Source organism: Nannobrachium achirus (genome assembly GCF_963921795.1).
Source record: "Nannobrachium achirus genome assembly, chromosome: 9".
NCBI lineage: Eukaryota > Metazoa > Chordata > Actinopteri > Myctophiformes > Myctophidae > Nannobrachium > Nannobrachium achirus.
Window position 1 is genome coordinate 48,786,423 of NC_137818.1, and position 25,213 is coordinate 48,811,635.

Below are 25,213 nucleotides of genomic sequence, written 5' to 3' on the forward strand. Positions count from 1 at the left end.
CATCCCCCACATCCAGCGGGTGAACTATAGAGTGAGTGGCCTGTTACAAGCGAGCAGCTGAGCCAATCTTGTGGGGGCCTAAACCTATGGCGAAGGTCAGGGGTGGCAGAAGACGGAAGGAGGGCCTTTGGAGCCTGTCTGGTCTTGTGGGCCAATTCTTCCCCAATCTCTCATTGACCTGTTGGCTGTCCTCAGTGATGATAATGATGATGATAAGGAAGAGGATGAGGTGGAGTTTGATGAGATGGAAGACACTGACCAGTGAAATTGTTCTTTGATAACTTACGGACATCGATTCAAAATGGTCTGGGCGCATCCCACATACAGTAGGCTTTGTGTAGCCTGCAGCGGGTCGCTGTTTCGATCCCAGAGCCCGTCCAGATTTGCTGCGTGTCATTCTCTCTCCCCGTTTCCTGTCAGTCTACTGTCCTGTCAATAAAGGCATAAAAGCCCAAAAACATATCTGGGGAAAAAACATGAACCCCATGGGACATGAGTTGGGCAACACTACTAAATCTTGACACTAGACACCATTAGGGTACTAAGAAACATGACGTGTGACCTTAGAAATGTTGTACAAAGAGAAATATAGATGTGATTTGAATAGTTTCTGCAAATCTTTTGCAGGTTCTGCCATGAAGTAGTGTCAAAATGTGCTTGAATCTTAATAATAACCATGTTAATGAGTTCCTTGGGTGCAAATGATGTGGGAAAATGTGGTGATTTGTCTCTGTATGTTGTTTACTTCAAGAGTTATGGTATTTTCTATTATCTCCATCTTATGTTTTGTTTTGGGGATAGGTGTAAGAAAGGGTTCAAATGAACCCCAAGCCACGTTGATTGACCACGGCAACAAGAAGCAATATTGTCTAGACACCATCAGGGTTAAAAAAACAAGTGGTATAAAAAGAATACACCTTAATATTTATACAGTATGTACAATGAGAAATATAGATGTGTTTTGAACATTTCTGGTCGTTTTTCGCTGTTTCTGTCCTGAAATAGGGTCAAGATGTGCTTTAATGTTAAAAATGTTGCCGGAAATGAATTCCTTGTGTCAAAATCATATAGAAAAGTGTGTTCATTTGTCCCTGTAGGTTGTTTACATCAAGAGTGATGGCATTTTGTTATGTCCATTGTATGGTTGAGATTGGGGATAGTTGTGAGAAAAGGTTAAAAATGAACCCCATGGGACATTAGTTGACCACGGCAACAAGCAGAAATCATAACTAGACATCATAAGGGTCCTAAAAACCTGTGGTATCAAAGGAATACACCTTAATTCATCTGTACAAAGAGAAGTATAGACGTGTTTTGATCATTTTTGGGTTATTTTTCGCCGTTTCTGTCCTGAAATAGGGTCAAGATGTGCTTAAATGTTAAAAATAACCACTTTAATGAATTCCCTGGGTCAAAATCATATAGAAAAGTGTGTTCATTTGTCCCTGTAGGTTGTTTACATCAAGAGTTATGGCATTTTCTGTTATGACCATTGTATGGTTCAGATTGGGAATAGTTGTGAGAAAAGGTTAAAAATGAACCCCATGGGGCATTAGTTGGCGACGGCAACAAGCAGAAATCATAACTAGACATCATAACGGTCCAAAAAAAACAGGTTTCGAAAACATGTCATTGGGGTGCTGGTAGACCCCTCTCTCCTGCCCTACTATGAGGCGGGCAAGACTGCATAAACTAACGCTATGCCTCATTTATTATTCATATCAGTACTTTGTGCACACTCATTTCCATATACTACTTTCAACCTGGTGTCCCTATTTTTGGCACGTTATTATAGGTAAAAACCTACATTTTAATGGACTTAATTATGAAAAATACCACACGTTTTCCAAACTATGACTACAACGTTGCCTTGAGATTTTGAATTATCTATAATAGTGGGCACAAAAAGTTTGACCTATATTAAATACTTCAGCGTAGGATAACAGGTGAACTTGAGAGAGAGAGAGAGAGAGAGAGAGTGAGAGAAAGTGTGTGTGTGTGTGTGTGTGTGTGTGTGTGTGTGTGTGTGTGTGTGTGTGTGTGTGTGTGTGTGTGTGTGTGTGTGTGTGTGTGTGTGTGTGTGTGTGTGTGTGTGTGTGTGTGTGTGTGTGTGTGTGTGTGTGCGCGTGTGCGCGTGTGTGCGTGCATGTGACCAAACCACAAGCATCACAACCATTACAACTGGTGTGCAGGTGTGTAAGAGCGTTTGTCAGTGTGGATGGTGTAATCTTGGGCAGACAGGGCCTGTGTCAGTGTGTCTCTGTGTCTCTGACACTTGTGAGCGGCTTGTTAGGATTCTCTGTGACAAGATTGTAGTCACTCTCTGTGACATGGTGAAATCATATAGTCACTCTCTTTGACATGGTGAGATCATAGTCACAAATTCACTTTAACAGACAATTCTGTCTGTAGGAACTAGTCATATTTTAATTGCTGTATCCCCACTGTCCCCAGTTGTACACAAACAGTTGTCAGTAGATAATTGTGAGCTTGTGAGATCTGCTATTTTCTCCATGTGGGACATCAGTACAACACTGTATCAGGCTTAGAACATAAAGGCATCCATGAATTAGTACATTATTTTTTACATTCTTCTTTTGATGCTATAGAACCAACAAGAACTGACTTATGTCCATATTATATCCTTGCGCCATTTCTACACACTTGACATAACTGCTGAATATTTCGAGCATTGTGATATACAGTACGTAGTTCAGGCAGTCACAGCAGTCAGGCTTCTTTAACAAGTTAACACATAGGCGGCCTTTCTAAGCAGAGCGCCATTCACTCACTCTTCATACAACACGTTCAGCATACTGTAGGTCAGGTCACAGCACCTCTTCTACAGCTTGCCAGAGAGCAAACTCTTCCTAGTGGAATTTATTTCTTTGCTCTGTCAGTATGTTGTATAGATTTCTGTGAATTGTATGCTGTTATATCTGTGTATCTTAACTTATGCCTTCGAAGAGTTCAATGTTATGTCTGCTGTATGTGTCCTGCTTGTGCATATAAATCTATATCACAGGAGCAGAGTCACACTGCCAAATGCAATGCAATATATCATTGCAATAAGTGCTTTATCTTGAAGAAAGTGTCTGACTGAGCTATTATCCTCGCCGAGGTCGCTCAGCTAAGAAACATTTTTTTGAAGATCACACTTTCGCAGAGTGGCACGGCCGTGCCATGAAGAACACATGATTTAACCCAGCAGTCATGTCGCTCTGAAATATCGCCCATGTGTTCTGCTCTTGTGTCCGGCTCTGCTGCTCAGGGCTGACTGTGATGGCGACGTGGAATGGACACGATTGAACACCCCCACTTCTTATCTACTTGTATTTATGACTAATCCCCTCATGTACTGGTATTGTATGCCTGCTGTAATCGCTCACGATTGGCTGTTCCTCTAATCTGCTCCCCGTGGGCGCCCCTTCCACCACATACTGTACGCACACACACGCACACGCACACACACGCACACACACACACACACACACACACACACACACACACACACACACACACACACACACACACACACACACACACACACACACACACACACACACACACACAATGACGGCCCCCCCAGCTAGATAAGAGGGTAGAGGTGCTATCTGGGCCAGTGGCTGTATGTTACAAGCTAGTGCACTGGTTTTCATGTCGGGTTCTGTGGACCCTTTTACACAATGAGGATGGCAGTGGCACAGGGGTAGAATGTCCGCTTGGGAACCAGAAGGTTCCCAGTTCGATCCTGGGCTCCTCCAGAGTTGCTGTCGAAGTGTCCTTGAGGAAGACACTGAACCCCTAGTTGCTCCCGATGAGCAGGTTGGTGCCTTGCATTGTTTCCTCTGCCATCGGTTTATGAATGTGTGTGTGAATGGGTGAATGTAATGCACATTCATTGTAAAGTGCCTTGGATAAAGGCGCTATATAAATGCACCATTTACTGTTTTTTCTATCTAGATGTTTGGTCCCAGTGATAGAATATGGTATAAAATGGGGGTCTGTGCTCTGGTCAAATCCTGATCAACCATTTATTGCAATGACATTGCGTTACATTTGGCCGCGTAGAGCCCAAGATACAGAGTTATTACATGGACATGATATTGAACCCTTCGAGGGGCATAACTTACAAAGAGATACATCCACAGAAATCCATACAATTAACATGACATAGTGAACAATGAAATGCCGCCAGGAGCAGGCCTGGGGAGGTGGAGGGAGTTTGATCACTGACAAGCTGCAGAAGAGGTGCGGTGAACTATGCTGAGCGTCTAGTATGAAGAGTGAATGGCTCTTAGGGATGGGACGATATGAAAATTTCATATCACGATTATTGTGACCAAAGAAATCGTGATTTACGATATTATTGCGATAATCAAAAGCCATTATCCTGGGGTGGAACATTTGCCGTTGCGACGCGTTGTGAGCTTGTAGATCGGCTATTTTTTGGCAAAGACATTGATAGAGAGTGGGAAAAAAAGACGTCAAAACCTTTTTACCAATTATAGAGGGTTTAAAACTTTAAGTGGTACTGGATATGCAGCTCAGCAAGTAAAAGGTGAATTGATCCCAGTGCATGACAGAGGACGATATCACGATAAATTCAATCGCCACGATACGATTATTGTGAGTGTTTTTAATCACGATAAACGATAACATCGCTTATCGTCCCATCCCTAATGGCGCTCTGCTTAAAAAGACTGCCTAGAGATCGAACCGTTAGACTTGACGGCGTATGTCTTAGCTTGTTAGCGAATGTGATTGGAGGATGCCTGAGCATCCTGATGATGGGGAACAGCCTGACTGCCGCGACTGGCCTGAACTATCGCAGCGCTCGATCTGTCATTCCCTCCTCATCAGCATCCAGCATCCTTTGTGAGTGACAAGCTGCCACTGTCAGCCATGTTCATCTGTGTCCCAAACCTGCTGACAGCTGCTGCTGTGCTGCTGCTGCATCTCCTCCCCCGAGAAGCCTACTGCACGTTTGACCTTTATATTTAACCCTTTTAGAAGGGTCATTTGTTATACTTTATTTGTCTGAACACTCATTCAGCTATAATTGATACTTTTCCTTCGGGCGGCGCCCTGGCCAACTCGGGAACAATGTAAATAGGGGATGAATGCCCCGCCCTTTAATGCAAACCCCATTATACCTGTTGTCATAGGATCTGTTTTGACCATCTGTTTGCGTGTGTCCATTTATGCCCATGGCTTGTGAGATGCGTCGGTTATCTCCATATATAGAGAACAATGTAAATAGGGGATGAATGCCCCGCCCTTTAATGCAAACCCCATTATACCTGTTGTCATAGGATCTGTTTTGACCATCTGTTTGCGTGTGTCCATTTATGCCCATGGCTTGTGAGATGCGTCAGTTATCTCCATATATAGAGATTCAACACGTGCAAAGTACAGGAGTGATGTCAGAATGAGTCAGCAGAAGTGATGTCAGAATGCCCATATGCCCATATATGGAGATCTCTGTATCTGTGTCCCCTTTATGCCCATATACGGAGATTGCATCCATTTTATGTCACAATGAGTCAGCGCTTGCGCCGATACATCCATTTATGCCCATATATGGAGATGTGCGGCCGAGCGTCTAGTCGGCGCCCTAGCCAACTCGGGAACAATGTAAATATGCCCATATATGGAGATCTCTGTAGGACCCGTTATGCCCATATATGGAGATGCGCGGCCGAGCGTCTAGTCGGCGCCCTAGCCAACTCGGGAACAATGTAAATATGCCCATATATGGAGATCTCTGTAGGACCCGTTTTGACCATCTGTTTGCCTGTTTGTCTTTGAGTCAGCAGAAGTGATGTCAGAATGCCCATATGCCCATATATAGAGATCTCTGTATCTGTGTCCCCTTTATGCCCATATACGGAGATTGCGTCCATTGTATGTCACAATGAGTCAGCGCTTGCGCCGATACGTCCATTTATGCCCATATATGGAGATGGGCGGCCGAGCGTCTAGTCGGCGCCCTGGCCAACTCGGGAACAATGTAAATATGCCCGTGTTGTCATAGGAGTGTGGGGTCATGTGGTGTACGTGATGTCAGAGCCTTTTATGAAGTGATGTCACAATGACATGATTTCCTCCGGAACAGCCTGATGTCAACAATCAGCTCCGCATAAGGAGATTCCGAACGTTTTGCGCCGTTTCGGAAAAAACGTGCGTCGGGTCGGGTCGAGGCCCGGCACTGCACTCCGTGCCGCGGCGGGGAACGCGCGTGCCGAATCTGAAGCCGGTGGGACGAACGGTTCTCGAGATACGCGGATTACAGACACACACGCAGACAGACAGACACGCAGAGACTTCTCGCATTTATAGATAGATGTGTACTGTATGTAACAGGCTGGTACCGTACTATAGTTGCAGTAGTTACACGAGGGAAAGCAGATGTCCGGACTAGTGGCGCTCTCTGAATGTGTGTGGAGAGAGTGTAAATGGCGATACGCTTGCTCGTTGTGTATCTTTGTAGCTGCTGGTGTCGGACTTCAGTTTGTTTCTTCATGTCGCTGACTTACATCGACAATTAATGGTAGCCTGTAGCTTTTGTAGCTGCCACCGCCAGTGTACCAGAGAGAGAGAGATAGAGAGAGAGACGTCATCACACAGTGTGAGCTGGGACCCCAAACCCTCGTCACCAGCTGTGTGACGCTATCCGCATTGTCCGGCGAGCACTGTGCCCTCACACAAAGGATGACACACAAGTCTTATTTTCCTCTTTCATGGGTTTATGTCATCGTAACTTCCAAATATAGAAACAGTCCAACCAACGTTTCTGGCTGTGAAAAGCTTCCGGCCATGTCGACTACGGGACGATAATAAAGCCCACGTTGTTGCGTGGCCTCATTATGGTTACGTTGGTTAATAATAAGCCTTTGTAAAGTTTTGTTGAAAAAGGCCCCATGGTTTGGGTTTGAATGTATGAGCTCTGCATGTGCTCTGTGACTCATACAGCCACTACATTCTATAAATGTGTGCCGAAAAGGCCTCGTTTCCGTACGCTCCTGCTGAATCATTGATTTGAACGACCACCCGGGGATGGGGGACACTCACTATGTTGAGGTTGATTATTCTGGGGCATAGAAGTCCATGTTTTTCATGCTGGATACAAAATGGCCATATGAATGGTTCTGATTGTAGAGCTTCTGAGTCATTCTAGTCCATTCATAGACGAGACGCTCAGTGCCATTAGGTGTAATTTTATTTCTGAAATGTCCAACTTTCTTACAGAGCATAATCGGAAATTGTTAGAGCCCTCTTTTTTATATATATATTAGGGCTGTCAAAATTTGCCAAAAATAGCATTCGAATATTCCCTCTAAAATCCACCGTTGATTCGAATAAATTTGAATATTCGAATAATTCTAATAATTCGAAGCATTCGCACTTCGAAGCTGTTTATTCTAATCTTTTTTTTTTTTTTTTTTTTTTTTAAGAAACCTTTTTCTTTAATTATTTATTTTATTTGCATTGTTATATTGCTGTTGGTGTACTGACATATTATCTTGTTTATTATTGTGATGTGTTATCTGCTTATTGTAAATCGCTTTGGATTAAAAGCATCTGCTAAATGCCTAAACTGTAAACTGTAGACAGTCGCTTATATCGCTTTACTGGCGGTCGTGCAGGTCCGCGTTGGTCAGGGACGTGCAAAGAATGTTAAGAGAGGCAGGGGCTGACATTTCTAAAAGGGCATTTTGGTGGACAATTCTCTCTTAAAAGGGCAGGGGCTCAAGCCCCGTTTGATGTCTGTGTGCACGTGCCTGGCGTTAGTAAAAGCAAGAGCAACTGCCAGCATCGCATCGTCGTTGCGAAGCGTCACAGCAGCTGTGATGGAGTTGGAACAGCCATGACATGAAACAAGCAATTATAATCACACCAATGGATTATGTTTTGGTTTGAACCAAATTAGGTAGTCTACAAGAGTGTGACGGAGGGAGTTTTACCGTTACCGTGGCTGCGTGCGGGGAGACTGACTCGGTGAGAGAAGAAATCCATGCTTTGTGTTTTCGGTGGAGAAGTCTCGTTGTCTGCCTTCCCGTCACTACCAAATGAGTCGCCCGTTTCAGCTTGACTCGTTAATCATTCTGAATCAATATTCGAATAAAGAATATTCTTTCACGCCCTAATATATATAACAAGTACATGTGTCATTAACATAAACAATATTCATTCTAATACCTGCTGCAAAGGTAGCACCGTTATTGGACAGCCTATGAAATGATGAGCTTCCAACAAAAGGTCCTCTTTGATTTTCTTTCTGTTCCGGTTTGTAGTTTGTTTCGCTCACGTTGGGGTAGTTGACTCACTCAAAGAAAACTACAGGCAGGCGCTACTTTCCTATTGGTTGGTGGTGGTACCCAATGGATTTTTCTTTTTCATTCATTTTCATCAAAATGTTACCCTGATAAGCATCAGCCTTTTACGCTTGCTGAAGGGATATCCAGGGATAACCCTGCCCACACAATATTATGCTAATTTGCTGCTCTGTGTCTTTTGGATAAACACACCACTTAGCAGCAACACTCGTCTTCAGTTTCATGTCAGTGTGTTCCAGACGTCCTGCCTTCATGCACAAATGGGTCTGGGAGTGCATGGGAGTGCATGGGAGTGGATGGGAGTGCATGGGAGCAGCTAATGGTGCGTTGGATTAGCCGCGCAGGTCACCCGGTAGTTAGGGACGTTTAACCCAATGATCCCTGCTTATAAATATGAGCTCCAAATCCACACAGCTGACAGACAAGCCACTCACTGTGCCTGTAGCGCTTCATGCCCTGTGCCAGTGCAGTGTTTTGTTAATTAAAAACGTAATTTATTTTCAATTAAATAGAGGGAAGCTTTATTATGTTGCAGAACTCCTGCACAATAACGCAATAAAGCAGGCTTTTCTGAGACTGTGGGAATAAACCGATATAAATAATGTTTACGTTTCTGTTAAAGAATGCTGTGGTTGGTCCTCAATGTGGGGTCTGGAGACCTGCCTTGAGGGGGTTCTAAGGTAGTCCCCAGCTAAATGATTGATCGTTAGGAACCAAATGGACCCTTACAGCTCTGTATCTCCGAGTTAAATTAAGGATTTTTGGTATACGTGTGGGTCCCATAGAAGAAACAAAACAAACTGGGTGACCTCGAAAAAAAAAAAAAAAGGTTGCGTCGTGAGCATCACTGTTTTTAAGGACTAAGAGTTTCCAAACAGTCCACTGTGTACTTCCCCATGATGTTAAGCGTAAACCAGTGAGTGAGTCAGTGTGTAGTGTGCTGTACCTGTGGAGTGGATGGGATAAATATTTGCCTGCACGCTGTTACACAACAGAGGAAGGAACCGGTAATCATTAGCTGCTGCTGGGACTTACTGTAAACCTTCATGTCCTTCCATTCCAACTGCAGAACTCACGTCGTGTTGTTTATTCACCGCGGTCACACTCAGATGTAGTTCTCTTTTGACTCCTGTTGACCACTTTAACTCTATACTCTAGACCGGAGTCCCCCAAGGGTCTATATTAGACTCCCTCCTTTTTAAAATTTACACCCGGCAAAAGACATTTGTCTTTGCCGAAAACAGACGATACTAGGCAATAGCCGATCCATTGTTTTCTGTGAATATTCGCCCCCAGAATAGGGTACACAAGGGTTCAAGTGGTCAAAAGACAGGCTGGCAATAATTCAGAATTAAGAAACTGATTGCATGTTAGAGATGAATACAGTAATAAAAAAAAAGGTTTATGGTTACCAACTTCTTTTTTGTATTTGGACGGTTTTTAAAGTAGTTTACACCACATAGTGAAGATGCATTGACGAGTCCTACTCTAAAGCTCATGTTTTGACATGTGTTTTCAGGTGGTTCCATCCAAACGTCACCGGCATCGAGGCAGAACAGCTGCTGTTGACGCGGGGGGTGCATGGTAGCTTCCTGGCCCGTCCCAGCAAGAGCAACCCAGGAGACTTCACTCTCTCTGTCAGGTACAGGACCTCTGCTTACTACGTACAGCAACCGCCGTAGCAGATCCACAAGACTTTGAATTTGAAGCCTGAAAAGTAACAGTTTTGGACATAATTATGAGGTTTCCACAAGACTCAACACCTGCTTGAATGCATTTCCCCCCCATGATCACCTGGTTGTGCATGCAGGCCCGCTCTACAGGATAACCACATTGTTTTATGAAATGACGCACTTAAGGTGTTTTTGAAGCGCCTGCACCGATGGAAGCAATGACATGACCTATACGGTATAAGATTTCGAAATGGGCATTCTGCATGGATGCATTTAGCATGTATAGTTTGACTTGTAATGAAGTAAGTTTACTCTGTAGTTTTGCGACTTTCACTTAAAGGAACATTTTCAACCTTCTTATACCGTAATTGGTCCTCATTAATCAATATAAGCACAGTTTCATTCTGTTCACTCTGTGTCTGATTGGTGGACTGTGGACCGTTCAGAAACTTGCCTATCAATGACATCATTGATAGGGATTCTAAGCTAATATAAACTACAGCCGATCTATTCCTGGAAAGTGAAATAGAAGTAATTGCTCTCTCAGTAATAACAAACAACAATTGCAGTCTTGTTTGACATGGCCAAACCTGCCTACCGATGATGATGACACTGGTAGGCACGTTACTGAAATGTCCACAGTGCTCTGAGACACAGACCTAATAGACCATGGGTTCTCAACCTTTTCAGGCCGCGACCCCCAAAATAATCCTATTTTATCTGGGGACCCCCACTCCCTGACAAGCACTAAGAGTTGAAGCATTACATTTTGTATAACACGGTTCTATTGTGAAAATAGCAGATCTACATGCTCACAACGCCTCGCAATGCGAGGCGTTGTGAGCATGTAGATCGGCTATTTTCACAATTTCTGCCTCTAATATTTGACAATTTGTCCAATGTTTAATTTGTCATTTTAGAGTTATAAAAAGTCCTTAAATTGTCACTTTAAAAATGTGAATATAACCTCTATAGACTTAAAGTTTATGTTGGTTTGTTTACTGTTGAGTGAGAAAACAATGTTGCACATTAAGTTAATCATCTGGGGACCCACCTAAAATAATTTGGGGACCCCCCTGGTGGTCCCAACCCACAGGTTGAGAACCACTGTAATAGACAGACAGGTCAGGTGGTACCATCTTAAAATGAGCATTTGTGAGGACCAGTTAAATGAAGAACGGTTGAAAATGGGTAAATCACATCTTTTGAGTCAAGGAACTGAGTACTTCTTGAGCTTCTAGATCTGCTATATTCTGCAAGCAACTAACAGTGGAGTAGCATTACAGTAGCTGTTCTTTGGCACCGGGGGGGCTTTCTGGCTGGTGCAAAGTTCAGCTGGGTGAACAAACAAAGCTCGGGGGTGTTGTGGTCCTTGGAGCCAGGCAGGCCATGAACTGAACCAAGGCATGAGTCAGTCTGCCTGGCCTCTGTGTGCTGTTGGCACAGTTTGGAATGGACAATCGATGGTGGAAGAAGTACTATGATATCTTTAAAAGTAGCAATACGCACAATATAAAACTATCCATGAAAATAGTAATACATGTGTTACTCTGTTACGTTTGCCCAGGAAAAGGTACAGTTGCATGACAGTACAGTTCACTGGTACAAGGTCAACTAAAAGGAGATCCTAGTAAGCTTTTCGGCTTATTTACACAGGAAACTTTTTTTTTTTTTTTTTTTTTAGATTTGTTTTTGGGCTTTTTGCCTTTATTGGATAGGACAGTAGACTGACAAGAAATGGGGGAGAGACAGGGAGTGACATGCGGCAAAGGTCGCCCGGATCGGGAATCGAACCGGCGACGCCGACAGGCATTGATGCCGAAATGGCAATGCCTATATGGTAAGCGCCTGGTCCACTAGGCCACCAGGCGCCCTATACAGGAAACTTTTATGTATCTCATATGATAGATGGATAGAACACAGTACTATGCAGTAGGGTTTTCCGATTAATCGATTTTTAATCGAAATCGGGATTTTTTCCTTTGGACGATTTAAAAAATAAGAAATCGTAAAATCGATTTTCACTTTAATTAGGGTAATTCTTACTCATTGGAGCCTTGCACGGGGCAAAAAGTGCACAGCCGGTCCTCCTAAAGCAGGACGACAAGGTCCGACACCAAATTAATACTACTTTATCTCTGATGTGTAATTTATTTGATGCACGTGCAGCGCACGTCAGACTGGGCAGGGCTCACCACATTAGATGTTGCTATTTGGCTATATAAAAAAAATTAAAAAATAAAACAATAATAAAAAAAAAATCATGTCCTTGCATTTTTTTTAAATGAAAACAACATAGTTGAAACAATGTATTATTCTTTTACCAAAAAAATCGAAATCGGAATCGAAAATCGACTTTTCTGAGAAATAAATCGAGATTTTATTTTTAGGCCACATCGAACAACCCTACTATGCAGTAGATATTGTCCAAAAAAATTAATAATAAAAGTAAGTCAAAGGCCTATATTGACATGTTTTTTTTTTTTTTTCTTTTACAAAAGTAGGCTATTGGCATCAAAATATACTTACAGGATCAAAGTAAAAGTATTTACATGATTCAAGATGTATTACTCTTTTTATATAACCGATCTATAAGCTCACAACGCATCGCATTGCGACACATTGTCAGTGCTCTGCCCGGCCTCTGTGTGCAGTTGGCCAAGTTTGAAATGGAAAGTGATCGCTTTCCCTTCGTCCCTCCGTCTGTCTGTCTGTCCGTCCGTCTTTGTCCGTCCTCGGAGGAGGAGGGGATCTCTGACACACTCCTCGGACGTTCTTCCAGGAAAAGTTGTTGAATAACAGACTGAGGAGGAAGTGGCCGTTTGCTGCCTTTCCCCGCCTGAATTTGATCACACGCCAAAATGAAAGCCCTGGGAGGAAGCCAGCCACGACCTTCACTGCTGGAAGGAGTGTTCAGAGGTTGGACTTGAGTAAAAGTAGCAATACCACGGTGTAAAAATACTCTGCTACAACAACTTAGACTTTAGTAAAAGTACAAAAGTATTGGCATCAAAATATACTTAATAGCAAAAGGAAAAGTACTTATTATGCAGAATGTCCCATGTCAGAGAGGGAGAGCAATATTCTACACAGAGAGAGAGAGATGGCTCTTCTCTTGGCAATGGAGACATTTCTAGGGCTCCAACTATTACCAACTCATAAACAAACATCTGCCATCGGCCTATTATAGCGCCACCAGGAGGCCAGATTTTTGCAAAACACCATTTTTGATATTACTACTCCAGATTTTGTCCACACATCATGCAAATGGTTACACAGTATCTCTATAGTTGGATTTAAAACACAACTACTGTAGTGTACAGCCTGTGGCAGAGAGAGAGAGAGAGAGAGAGAGAGAGAGAGAGAGAGAGAGAGAGAGAGAGAGAGAGAGAGAGAGAGAGAGAGAGAGAGAGAGAGAGAGAGAGAGGGGAGTTTTGTCCGAGCAGTTCTTCTCTTGGCAACGGAAGCTTTTAAGAGGCTCATCAGTGAGCGCAGCGCCTGGAAACGGGCCCAAAAGCATTTGTTAGTAGCCCTCTACTCTTTGGCTGTGCAGCTGGCGTTGGCATGGCCGTGCGTGCGTGCGTGCGTGCGTGCGTGCGTGCGTGCGTGCGTGCGTGCGTGCGTGCGTGTGTTTGTGTGTGAGACAACATATAAATTAGGCTTCAGCGAGAGAAGTACCACAATGTACACTCCTGAGTGTAAATTTTACTCTTATGGACCCTCACGGGTCTCTTTGGTTCCATTTGTATACACTCTTAAAGGAAGTTAAAGGAGCACTTCCCCCTTTTCTCAACTCACCCATATTCAACTTCATCTTCATATAATTGGTCCCTTTACTAATGCTCATTAGAAGATGCCGCAATTTCAGTCTACTCACGACGCCTCTCATTGGTGGACTGTGGACATTTTACAGAAACCTGCCAACCAATGATCTCATCGATGGGGATTTCCAATCTAATTAGTACTGAAACTAGCAGCCTTTCTCTTTCTGGAAAGTTATCATACTGAAGTAGAAGCCTTTGTTCCTGCATTAATACAAAAATGAAACTAAAATGTTTGAAATCTTGTTTGAAATGATCAAAACCATGCCCACCGATGATGTCACTGGTTGCGACCATTAGGTCGCAGTTACTATCAAAACCTCAACCGGCTGTCAGTCAGTGCATCCGTCAGTCCGTCCGTCTGTCTGTCCATCACGTCACGTCACACTTTTGCCCTACTCATATCTCCGCCACCGTTGCCCCTATCCATGCCAAACTTTGCACACACACTCCTTGGCTGCCGAACCACAACCCTCATTTCTCACATGGCCCTCTTCTAGACACCATGAGGCCGATTCTTGCAAAACACATTTTTGGACACTGCTCCTAGCCTCCTACAAATTTTGCCCTAAAATCACGCAAATCAGTACACAGTATGTCTACAGTCATGTCATCAACATGGACCTGTCCCATTTAGCTCCACCATCAGGCCGTTTTTTTTTAAACACATTTTTGGACACTGCTCCTACAGATCTTTTCCCTAAAATCATGCAAAGCGGTACACAGTATGTCTAGAGTCATGTCATCAACATGGATCTGTCCCATTTAGTGCCACCATCAGGCCGACTTTTACATGCGACCTGACGGTGGCTTATCTCCCGATTAGGGAGTCTTACTGGTAGGCAGCTCTCTGAACTGTCCACAGCCCTCATCTGAGACACAGTGAGTGGACAGAAATGGAACCGTATTATGCTGAGCATTAGTAAGGACCAATTTATAAATGGGAGAAGTGGTCCTCTGAGCCAAGGGTTTGACTGTGTGTAGACAGGCGGTGGCACTTAAATAATGTTAAGGCACATGTCGAGGCTTGACCCCACTGCCTCTGGCGTGCACTGTGTGTGTGTGTGTGTGTGTGTGTGTGTGTGTGTGTGTGTGTGTGTGTGTGTGTGTGTGTGTGTGTGTGTGTGTGTGTGTGTGTGTGTGTGTGTGTGTGTGGTTATAGCGAGGTGTCATAAATCAGACACTTTGAGGGGGGGGGGGACTGTCTAGCCACAGGGTCTGTCACATTCACCACAGGCAGACAGACACCAACACTCTCTCTCTCTCTCACACACACACACACACACACGCAGGCAAGCATGCGCACGCACACATTATGGGTCAGTTGGCAGAAATAGCCTCTTGGCCTGCTATAAGGGGGGGGGGGGGGGGTCATTTTGAAGTGAGGTGGGGGGGAGGGGGGGGGACGAAGGAAGTGAAGGTCAGAGGAAGTTGATTAACTTCAGAAGAACACAAGAGTCCAGGTCCTACACTATGACAACATGAATGTTCGTCTCTTCTCGTCTCCATGTGCTCTTTCTAGCCGTGTTTACTCTGTTATTGTCAAACACGCACGCAGGCACACAACACCCCCCTAAACATTTTTCGGTCTATTAGACGTCTAATATACGTCTAAAATATGTCTAATATACGTCTAGATTTGAACGTTTTTTAGACGTCTGAGCTTAGACTAGACGTTGATTAGACGTCTATATATAGACAGCCGATCTTGTGTGCTTGTAGATCTGCTGTTTTCACTACTTTTGTGCGACGGCCTTGTCTGACGAAGCAGGGCTTTACTTCGCAAAAAAAACGTACAAATTTGAAACTTGGAGATACGAGCTTTCTGCCCGACAGTGACGATAAGAACCTTGAAATAGACAAGAACACAGCGGTTCTTGTAGCGGAGCTTGTAGATCGGCTATTTTCGGCGCGGGCTCAAAAATTGCACTCGTCAACACTCTCTCTGTTGGCTCGACGACGCGTCATGTCCGCCGGCTGATGCGGCCATTAGACGGAGCGTACATAATTATCCTTTAGCGTGCCTTATCGGAGCAGAGGGGAGGATAATTAGCCGGTCATTAGCCAGCCGGCCTCCTCTTCTTACCAGGACCATTATGAGTGGGACAGTCAGTCTCACTGTTCGGGCCCTAATGGACGCCCAGAGACTCGGCTCTTATCTCCCTCTCCCTGCCTTTCCCTCTTCTGCTTATCTCCCCCGCTCCCTTCTTTCCTGGGGGGGGGGGGGGGGGGGAGGGAAGGGGTGTTTGGGTGGGTGGGGGGGGGTTCGCTGTCAGATATGTTTTCTGGACGGAGCCAAAAGTTGCTCTTTGGGGGGAGGCTCGCTCAGAGACTTTTGAAGACTGCGAGGAGAGGGGGGTGGGTGGGGGGGTGGGGGTCAGACGAGAAGGAGGGAGAATGAGAGACACAGAGAGAGTCACAGAGAAAGAGGAGGGGGAGAGAGAGAGAGGCAGGCACGTGCGCACCTAGACATCAAAGGGGGCTTGAGCCCCTGCCCTTTTATCCGTCTGTAAAAAGTGCCCTCTCCAGACCATGAATGCAGTTTTTACTATGGTGAAAGAAACGCAAATGCCCTGCATGCCATACCTGATGGCAGCATTCAAGAGAATTGCCTTGTCCAAAAAACTATCCTGAACTTGAATGCAGCATCTTATGTTGAAAGACAAGTGTAGAAATCCATGCCGTTACGCCACATCTCCAGTATTGACTTGATTATTCTTAGTTCAGTGTGGTGTCAAGCACCGAAAATAGCCAACCTCCAAGCTCACAACACGTTGTGAGCTTGGAGGTCTGCTATTTTCGATATTTTCACCAAAGTGCCCTTTTAGAAATGTCAGCCCCTGCCTCTCTAACGTTCTCTGCACGTCCCTGGAGAGAGGAAGCTTATCCAAAATATACAAGCGGCCCTGAGATTCTTGGGAGGAAGTCTAGTGGAGTTTCCCCAGTCATCTCTCATGCTCTTTTATACACCAACGGAGAAAACAAAGACCCCGTGGAGAAAGAGAATATAAAGGGAATATAAAACTTTTTTTTTTTTGTTGCAAAGATTATTACCTAGGAGAGTAGATTGATTTATTTATCTCTCCCTCTAGCTGCTTTATTATTACATAACGCCAGGCAGGCAGCGAGCCACTGTTGGAGCCACTCACTTAGACATAGTGGCTCAGCCGCTGCCGCTGGGTGGCTATTAATAGATTACCATCATTGATTAGATGTCAGCCAGAAACCTCTTATCTCCATATTTCAACTTTTTGTGATTTTTCGTGCAAGATCCCCCTACTTGATCATAATGCGTCACTCAAAAGTAGCAGATCCACAAGCGACAGTATTGAGCTTGTAGATCTGCTACTTTTGATGCTTTTGAATTTGAATCCTGAAAAGCAATAGTTTTGGACATAATGTCGAGGGTTTCCACCCGACAAAGACCCAATGACCAAAACGTTTACTTTTCAGGAAATTTATTTGAACAAATGCACATCCAATGATGTGCATTTGTTCAATACATTTCCTGAATTTGTTCGATATTCATAAAACCCACTTACACATTTAACCAGTTTCACTTTTCACTATTTAAAAAAATAGCGAAAATAGACGATGCACGATACAACGTTGTGAGCTTTATGGACTTTTATTTTGTGTGACGAAGTTGGGCATTAGCTAATTTTACAAAAGAATATGGAGATACAAGGTTTGGATAAGTGGAATAGACAGGGAGGGCCTGGAGGTTGTTCAACTTAATTTTGATAAGTGAACGTCTATATGGGATTTCTCAACTATGTCCAATTTTCTTGAGAGGGAAGACATTGCTTGAAAGAGCTTCAGTGAAGGAAAAGAAGGTGAAAATGTATAAATTATGTACTTGCTGCTAAGCGATAAAATATATATTTATTGAGCAAGTTGACATAAATTCACAAGCATACATTATGTATAGTAGCTGACCCAGCTCTTTCCCCATATCTTATTGACCTCATAATTAATTATGAAATGCTTTATAATGTGTTACAAATATCATGAATTATGAGCATATCTCAGATGTTATGCTCATAATGCTAATAACTATCATTATTGCGTTATAGACAGACTATTAAGTAATGCTCATAATGCATTATAGAAATGGGCTTCGTAGAAACCATTACCAGAAACTTTCTCTGTACCGAAGCCTTAAGTGTTTATCAATGTATGAGAGAGAGAGAGAGAGGAAGAGGGGTTGAGAGAGAATAGCAGAAGCAGGGGAGAGTGCCTGGAAATGTAATTGGGTGCATTTAGGTGATTCTGGAGTCTTTTAATGGCGTTCAGCTCATATAGGCCCCACGCAGCCTGAGAGGAGGCGCCATGGCGGGGCAGAGGGGGGGCCATCAGCGGGGGTCCCTGTGGAGACAGGTGGCCCACTGCCAGCACACTATCATATACAGATAGAACCCTTTTAGCTGTCGGGCAGAAACCTCCTATCTCCATGTCGTCGCTGTGTCGGGTGGAAACCTTGTATGTCCAAAACCTTCCCTTTTGTGATTATTTGAAAAACGATTTAAAATAGTGAAAACAGCCGATCTGCAAGCACGGCGTTGTGTGCTTGCAGATCTGCTGTTTTCACTACTTTTGTGAAAAACTCTTGTATGATGAAGTAGGGCTCTAATTTACAAAAAAAAAACATACACATTTGAAACTTGGAGATACAAGGTTTCTGCAGTGATGATATTTTGACTGTTTTGTTTTTCCTATTTTTAACCTCCGTGATCGTACTGTAACAGCGTGACAGCGTCACACAAGAGCATCCAAAACAGCAGATCCACAAGCTTGTCGATCCGCTGTTCTTGCAATTTTGGAACAGTTTTGGACACACTGAGGTTTCCACCCGATAGAGCCCATACCGTCACTGTCGGGTAGAAGCTTTGTATCTCCAAGTTTCAAATTTGTCTTGCCCTGCTTCATCACACAAGACTGTTGCACAAAACTAGTGTGACTTTTAAAATGATGAATACTAAACGAATGGTTTTGGACATGAAGGTTCTGCCCGACAACAACGATATTTAAAGTTGTAATGACGTTTTGTTTTTGTTCAACCTATGCTGTCTCTGTACATGAGTGTATCACAGCAGTAGAGATGATAGCCGATCTACTGATCTACTCTCTCTATAGAGAGAGATTGAGAGAGAGAGAGAAAACTGCTCTTGACAGAAAGTGATGGAGGTGAATGGATAGAAGGAGAGGAAAAGGAAATGGCATTTTCATGCCGGACAGGGAGAGTGAAAAGGGATGGAGGTAAATAGGATTTGTGTCACTTGATACAACCATTCGATGATAATCAGTTTGGAGAGAGAGAGAGAGAGAGAGGGGGGAGTGTGAGAGAGAGACAAACATGCACGCACACACGCACGCACGCACGCACGCACGCACACACACACACACACACACATACACAGAGGCTCCATGCATCAGATAGACTAGCACGGTGAAATCATGTGTTGATTTAACTCTTATCAACTGTTAAATGAACATTAACTCCTTTAAGGGCAGGTGCTCTGCAGTAGAGTGTGCGTGCGTGCGTGCGTGCGTACAGGATGCTCTGTGTTGGCTATGTAGTAGGGTCTCAAACCAATAGTGTGGTATGCTATGTCCAAAATACAGCTCCCGTAGGATTTTTGTGCCAAAATTGATTTTTCTGCAGATTTTGGTTCTATAGGGTCCAAACTATCAGAAAATGATGGGGGTCAAATTTTCCGACCCCTCCCTCATTTCCTGGGGGCGGGTCACTTCAGTTTTGGCCCTATTCGGCTATATATTCCCAATTTCCCATAGTATTTTTTGCTAATATTTATTTGCTTGCTGTTTTGGCTTCTATAGGGACCAAACTATAAGAAAATTACGGGGGTCACATTTTCAGACCCCTCCCTCATTTCCTGGGGGCGGGTCACTTCAGTTTTGGCCCTATTCGGCTATGCATTCCTAATTTCCCATAGGATTTTTTTTTTTTTGCTAAAATTGTTTTGTTTGCTGTTTTGGCTTCCATAGTAACAAAACTATCAGAAAATAATGGGGTTGAAATGTTCAGACCCCTCCCTAATTTCCTGGGGGCGGGTCACTTCAGTTTTGGCCCTATTCGGCTATGCATTCCAATTTCCCATAGAATTTGTTTTTTGCTAAAATTGTTTTGTTTGCTGTTTAGGCTTCTATGGGGACCAAACTATCAGAAAATGACAGGGTTCAAATTTTCATACCCCTCCCCCCATCTCCTGAGGCGGCGAGGGGGCGTTTCAGTTTTCGCCCTATTCGGCTCTATATTCCAATAGATTCTTTTCCCCCTTCTTTTCTGTTTTGGCTTCTTTAGGGACCAAACTGTCAGAAAATGAGAGGGTTCAGATTTTGCATGCAATTGAAGATGCCAGGGTAGAGCCCCTGTAGGAAGATCTTCCATGTGTCCCATAGCATGATCTGACCCATGTGTCCCATAGCATGATCTGACGGAGGACAATTATTCTGTCAAAGTTCTTATTGTTGATGCCATGGTTGTGCTTCAGAACATGAAAAAGACAAAAAGCTGTCAGATCTTCAGGATCCATTCAACAAACGCATCATAACGATGATGGCTGGCTATGTTGAGGGTCGAGTTGTCTTAGGTAAAATTTGGTATATGGATCAGTCATAAAAAAATACGACATCTTCATCCAGAGATGAAGCTTACTACCGTATGTCCATCAAGGAACTCCTGACTGTGTGATCAACCAAGGAGAAATAGACATGTGTTAGGCCAGGGACTGCTTGAGTATTTCTCAAGGGACAGTTATTTCATGCTCTTTGTCATATACAGTATGATACCTTCCTCAAGGGACATGATTTTGAGGAGGTGCACACATCAAAGAGGCTGCTGACACCGATGTCCAATTGCCCTGAGCCCTGAGCTTCTACCAATTGAAGAGAATTGGTGGAATTCAGACAGTGGAGGGTATTGTTCCAGTCTTGCCCTCCCTGCTCCAAAGGCAATACTTGAGCTCATCACATGTGACTACAAAGCAGGTTGCAAGGGACAGTCAGTCTCTGCAAGTGCTATGGCACTGGACTGGAGACTTTGCCAACAGTATAAAGGCCCATTCCCACTGGGCCAGATTAACAGATAAAGAAATATCTTTCTCCATTCAAGTGGATGGTAAGACACAGATAAAAAAATATCTGTGACATATATTTTTCTTTTATCTGTATCTTACCATCCACTTGAATAGAGAAAGATATGTTTGTATCTGTTTATCTGGCCCAGTGGGAATGAGCCTTAAGGGAGGAATAGATCCTGTATTTGACAAGAATAATAACAGGTCAAAAGTATAAATGCTACCCCATCCTCCTCACTTGAACTGTTCCTACCTAAACTATTGAATAGCCTCAGAATATACTGTGAAGTTGTTTATAAAGTACTGTAAAGTACTCCCTATAGAAGCCAAAACAGCAAAGAAATCAATTTTAGCAAAATACTCCTATGGGAATACATAGGTGAATAGGGCCAAAACTGAAGTGCCCTATTCACCTTCAATGAGGGAGGGGTCTGAAAATGTGTACCCAGTCATTTTCTAATAGTTTGGTCCCTATAGAAGTCAAAACAACAAAAAAATTAATTTGGACAAAAAAATCCTATGGGAAATTGGTTAAACAAGGCCGAATAGGGCCAAAACTGAAGAGACCCGCCCCCAGGAAATGAGGGAGGGGTCTGAAAATTTGACCCCCATCATTTTCTGATAGTTTGGTCCCTATAGAAGCCAAAACAGCAAAAAAAAATAATTTGGGCAAAAAAATCCTATGGGAAATTGGTTAAACAAGGCCGAATAGGGCCAAAACTGAAGTGACCCGCCCCCAGGAAATGAGGGAGGGGTCTGAAAATTTGACCCCCGTCATTTTCTGATAGCTTGGTCCCTATAGAAGCCAAAACAGCAAAAAAATCTATTTTGGCAAAAAAATCCTACAGGAATACATAGCATACCGCACTACAAGGTTCTGTGACCATCCTCTGGCAAGGATGTTTTGATCATTGATTTGACCTCTATGGACCCTTTATAAAAGATTTAGCTCCCAGGTCCCTCGCAAAAATCCCAGGCTTTTTTGCTAGAAGCCGCTAGAGTTGGTGTCCCATTAATTTTACATTACAGGGAAAAAAAGCAAAAAATGTATCTGCTTTAAGTAACATATGATGGGTCAAACTAGGGGGTTTTCATGATTCTAAATCCATTGCAAACATTTGTTTTGCATAAAAAACATTCATTGGGCTAAAACGGCCCCCATGGAAGTGTGAAAAGTGATGACTCATCACTTTTCATCACTAAACCATAGTCTTGTTGGCCGTTTTTTAGCCCAAGGAATGTTTTTTGTGCAAAACAGATGCTTCTAATGGATTCAGAATCATGAGAAACCCCTAGTTTGACCCCTCATATGTTACTTAAAACAGATATTTTCTTTGCTTTTTTTCCCTGTAATGTAAAGTTAATGGGACACCAACTCTAGCGGCTTCTAGCAAAAAAGCCTGGGATTTTTGCGAGGGACCTGGGAGCTAAATCTTTTATAAAGGGTCCATAGAGGTCAAATCAATCATCAAAACATCCTTGCCAGAGGATGGTCACAGAACCTTGGTTTGAGACCCTACTAATGCAGAAGGAAAATAAATTGGTAATTTCACGAGATAGAAATTCGAACAAACTGTGAATCCAGCATCTGAGACTTTACATGATTTCTCATTCTTGTTTCCACAACGATAACATCTTTAAATGTGCGTGTGCGTGTGCGTGTGTGTGCTAGCATGCGTCTTCCGCAGATGTGAGTGCGCACACGCATCCACATGTTTTGCATTTGTAACGCACAGATTCAAAGCTTCCATTCCACCGAAGTCATTGAATATGCAAAATGAGAGCAAATGTTTCTTTACCTGTCCCACTAGCAGAACGTCATAAACCTGCTCTCCACATAAGATTTAAATATCATTGCAGTCGGGTGGAAACGTTGTATGTCCAAACCCTAAGTTTTTCAGAAAATGGGAAAGAAACCCTGGAGGGACGGCGAGTGCCAAATACTGGGACCCTGTGTTCCAATGCACCCTATGTAGTTATTATTTACTTACAACTCAAGCTCTTGTTAAAGGACCATTTCATCATCATATGATGCATTTTGCATCATATAATGCTTTGTAGCATGCTGAAATACTAAAATATCTAAAAACACAGATTGAACACAAAAAATAACTAAGGATTTTGTTGATCGTGTCCCAAACAACAATAAAATAAGATCTGGTTGTCCCAGAGGTGAAATGGGCCTTTAATACTTTTCATTGGCACAATAATTATGTGTTTTGCAAGTGGGGTGTTAATTTGCACACAAAAAAAAAAAAAAACTAAAAAGTGAAATTACGAAATCCTACAGATAAAAAATTATAATATTATAATTGTGTCTGAAGGAGAATTTAATCAAAAGATAGATCAACTCTCTCTCTCTCTCTCTCTCTCTCTCTCTTTCTCTCTCTCTCTCTCTCCCCCTCTCTCTCTCTCTCTCTCTCTCTCTCTCTCTCTCTCTCGGTGTGGGGCCTGGATAAACAGCTAGTGCGCTCTAAAATAGATAAGCCATATTTAATCTGTCCTTGTCTTTTGTTCCCGTTCCTGAAAGACCCTGTGGTTTTGTTTGTGTCACCATACTGATGTCAGCAGAGCAAACAGAAGGTCACACAGCTGTGTGATTGTGCTGTAGGACACTGGTTCTCAACGTGGGGTATGGGGACCCCCGAGGGGTCCTTGTAGGGGGATTCCAAGGGTCCCCCCTGCTAAACAATTGATACCAAAAGGACCCTTACGGGTCTGTAACTCCGAGAGAGTACAAGGAACCAAATGTATTAGTGTACAAATAAAATGGGATTAACAACTAACAGGTGTACGAATACACACGCACATGCATACCCTAACCCTCTGTACACATTGTTTGTGTGCGTTAAAGGGTACCAAAAATAATGCTTAATTTATACTCCATCGTACGATGGTGTCGCGCCCTGAAAACAGCTGATCTATAAGCTCACAACGTGCCACATCGCGACTCGTTGTGACTTTCTAGAATCTAGATCTAGAATCTAGATCTAGAATCTAGATCCTAGATCTAGATTCTAGAACACACACACACACCAGTGTACGATAAAAAAAGATTTACCCATTCAGGCCGGGAACACTATTTAGTGTATTACAGTACATGTACAGTATGTCGCAACATATTTGTTTTTGTAGCTAATTTCTGAATAATATTGTTTTTCAGAAAACTTAGGTCAGGCCTAAATGCAAATGGATTAAACAACCATGAAGTGAAAAAAAAACTGTGCTGGTTCTTGGCGTCTCTTAATGACTGAACTGAATTTGTCCCGTGTAGGAGGGGTGATGAGGTCACCCACATTAAGATCCAGAACTCGGGGGACTACTACGACCTGTACGGAGGGGAGAAGTTCGCCACACTGGCCGAGCTGGTCCAGTACTACACAGAGCAGCACGACCTGCTGCGCGAGAGGAACCGGCCACGTCATCGAACTCAAATACCCGCTCAACTGCAAGGACCCCACCTCCGAGAGGTACAGCACGCACACATGCACATACTGCAGTGGTTCCCATTAGGGTCCATTTGGTTCCATTTGTACACTGTTATTTTTGAATAGACAAAGTATAAAATATGGTTAAAGTGGTTAAAATTATATTGACGCTTTATTAACACATTTTGAATGATCTACTTGTACGTGGGGACATTAAAAGCATTTTTCTTACACATTATTAACCGTAAACCCAAGCCTAATCCTAACCCCTCACCCTAAACTTTAACAGGGGCGCCACGTTGAACATGGTTGAGTGTGTGTGGAATTGAGCTTATGTGACCAAAATATGAACGACATTGCATACAATGGAACACACATTCTTGCAAGGGTTCCGCCCGGCAGTAAGAATATAATATCCAAGTACACGTCGTAAACAGGGACGCACGTTCAAACAGACACAGCGGGTGGTGTTTGTTCTGTTGTGTTTGAAGCCAGTGGGCACAGAAACATAATTTCACAGAGAGCGCTAACACAAGTTGTACGTACAGGCACACCGACAGCACCCACACACCTACACACCTCATCAACGACAGAGAGGAGTTCTATGGGAGTATGTCTAGAACACACTTGTGCACGGGTGCGTACAATCGCACATTTGGAAATGCGTGTTTGAAGCCCCCATGCAGCGTTTGCCCTCTGTTAAGGTCGTTACACGTCGGAGGCGTGTTTTGCTAGATGAATTCATCTCAAAATATAATTGTTTTGAACAGGGATGCTAGAGTTCAAGTGGTTACAAATCGAGTTGATTGTTGAGAATGTCTCTCTCTCTGTCTCTCTGTGCGTGCATCAGTG

General features: G+C 43.3%; 1 protein-coding gene across 1 annotated transcript in view; it reads left to right on the top strand.

Moving 5' to 3' along the window:
• ptpn11b (protein tyrosine phosphatase non-receptor type 11b) overlaps window positions 1-25,213 on the top strand; it is a 72,580-nt gene that overhangs the window by 18,807 nt on the left and 28,560 nt on the right. The window contains 3 exon segments of the mRNA XM_080733986.1: window positions 9,859-9,981; window positions 24,208-24,346; window positions 24,348-24,403. Of these exon segments, the coding sequence (XP_080590112.1) occupies window positions 9,859-9,981; window positions 24,208-24,346; window positions 24,348-24,403 (318 nt within the window).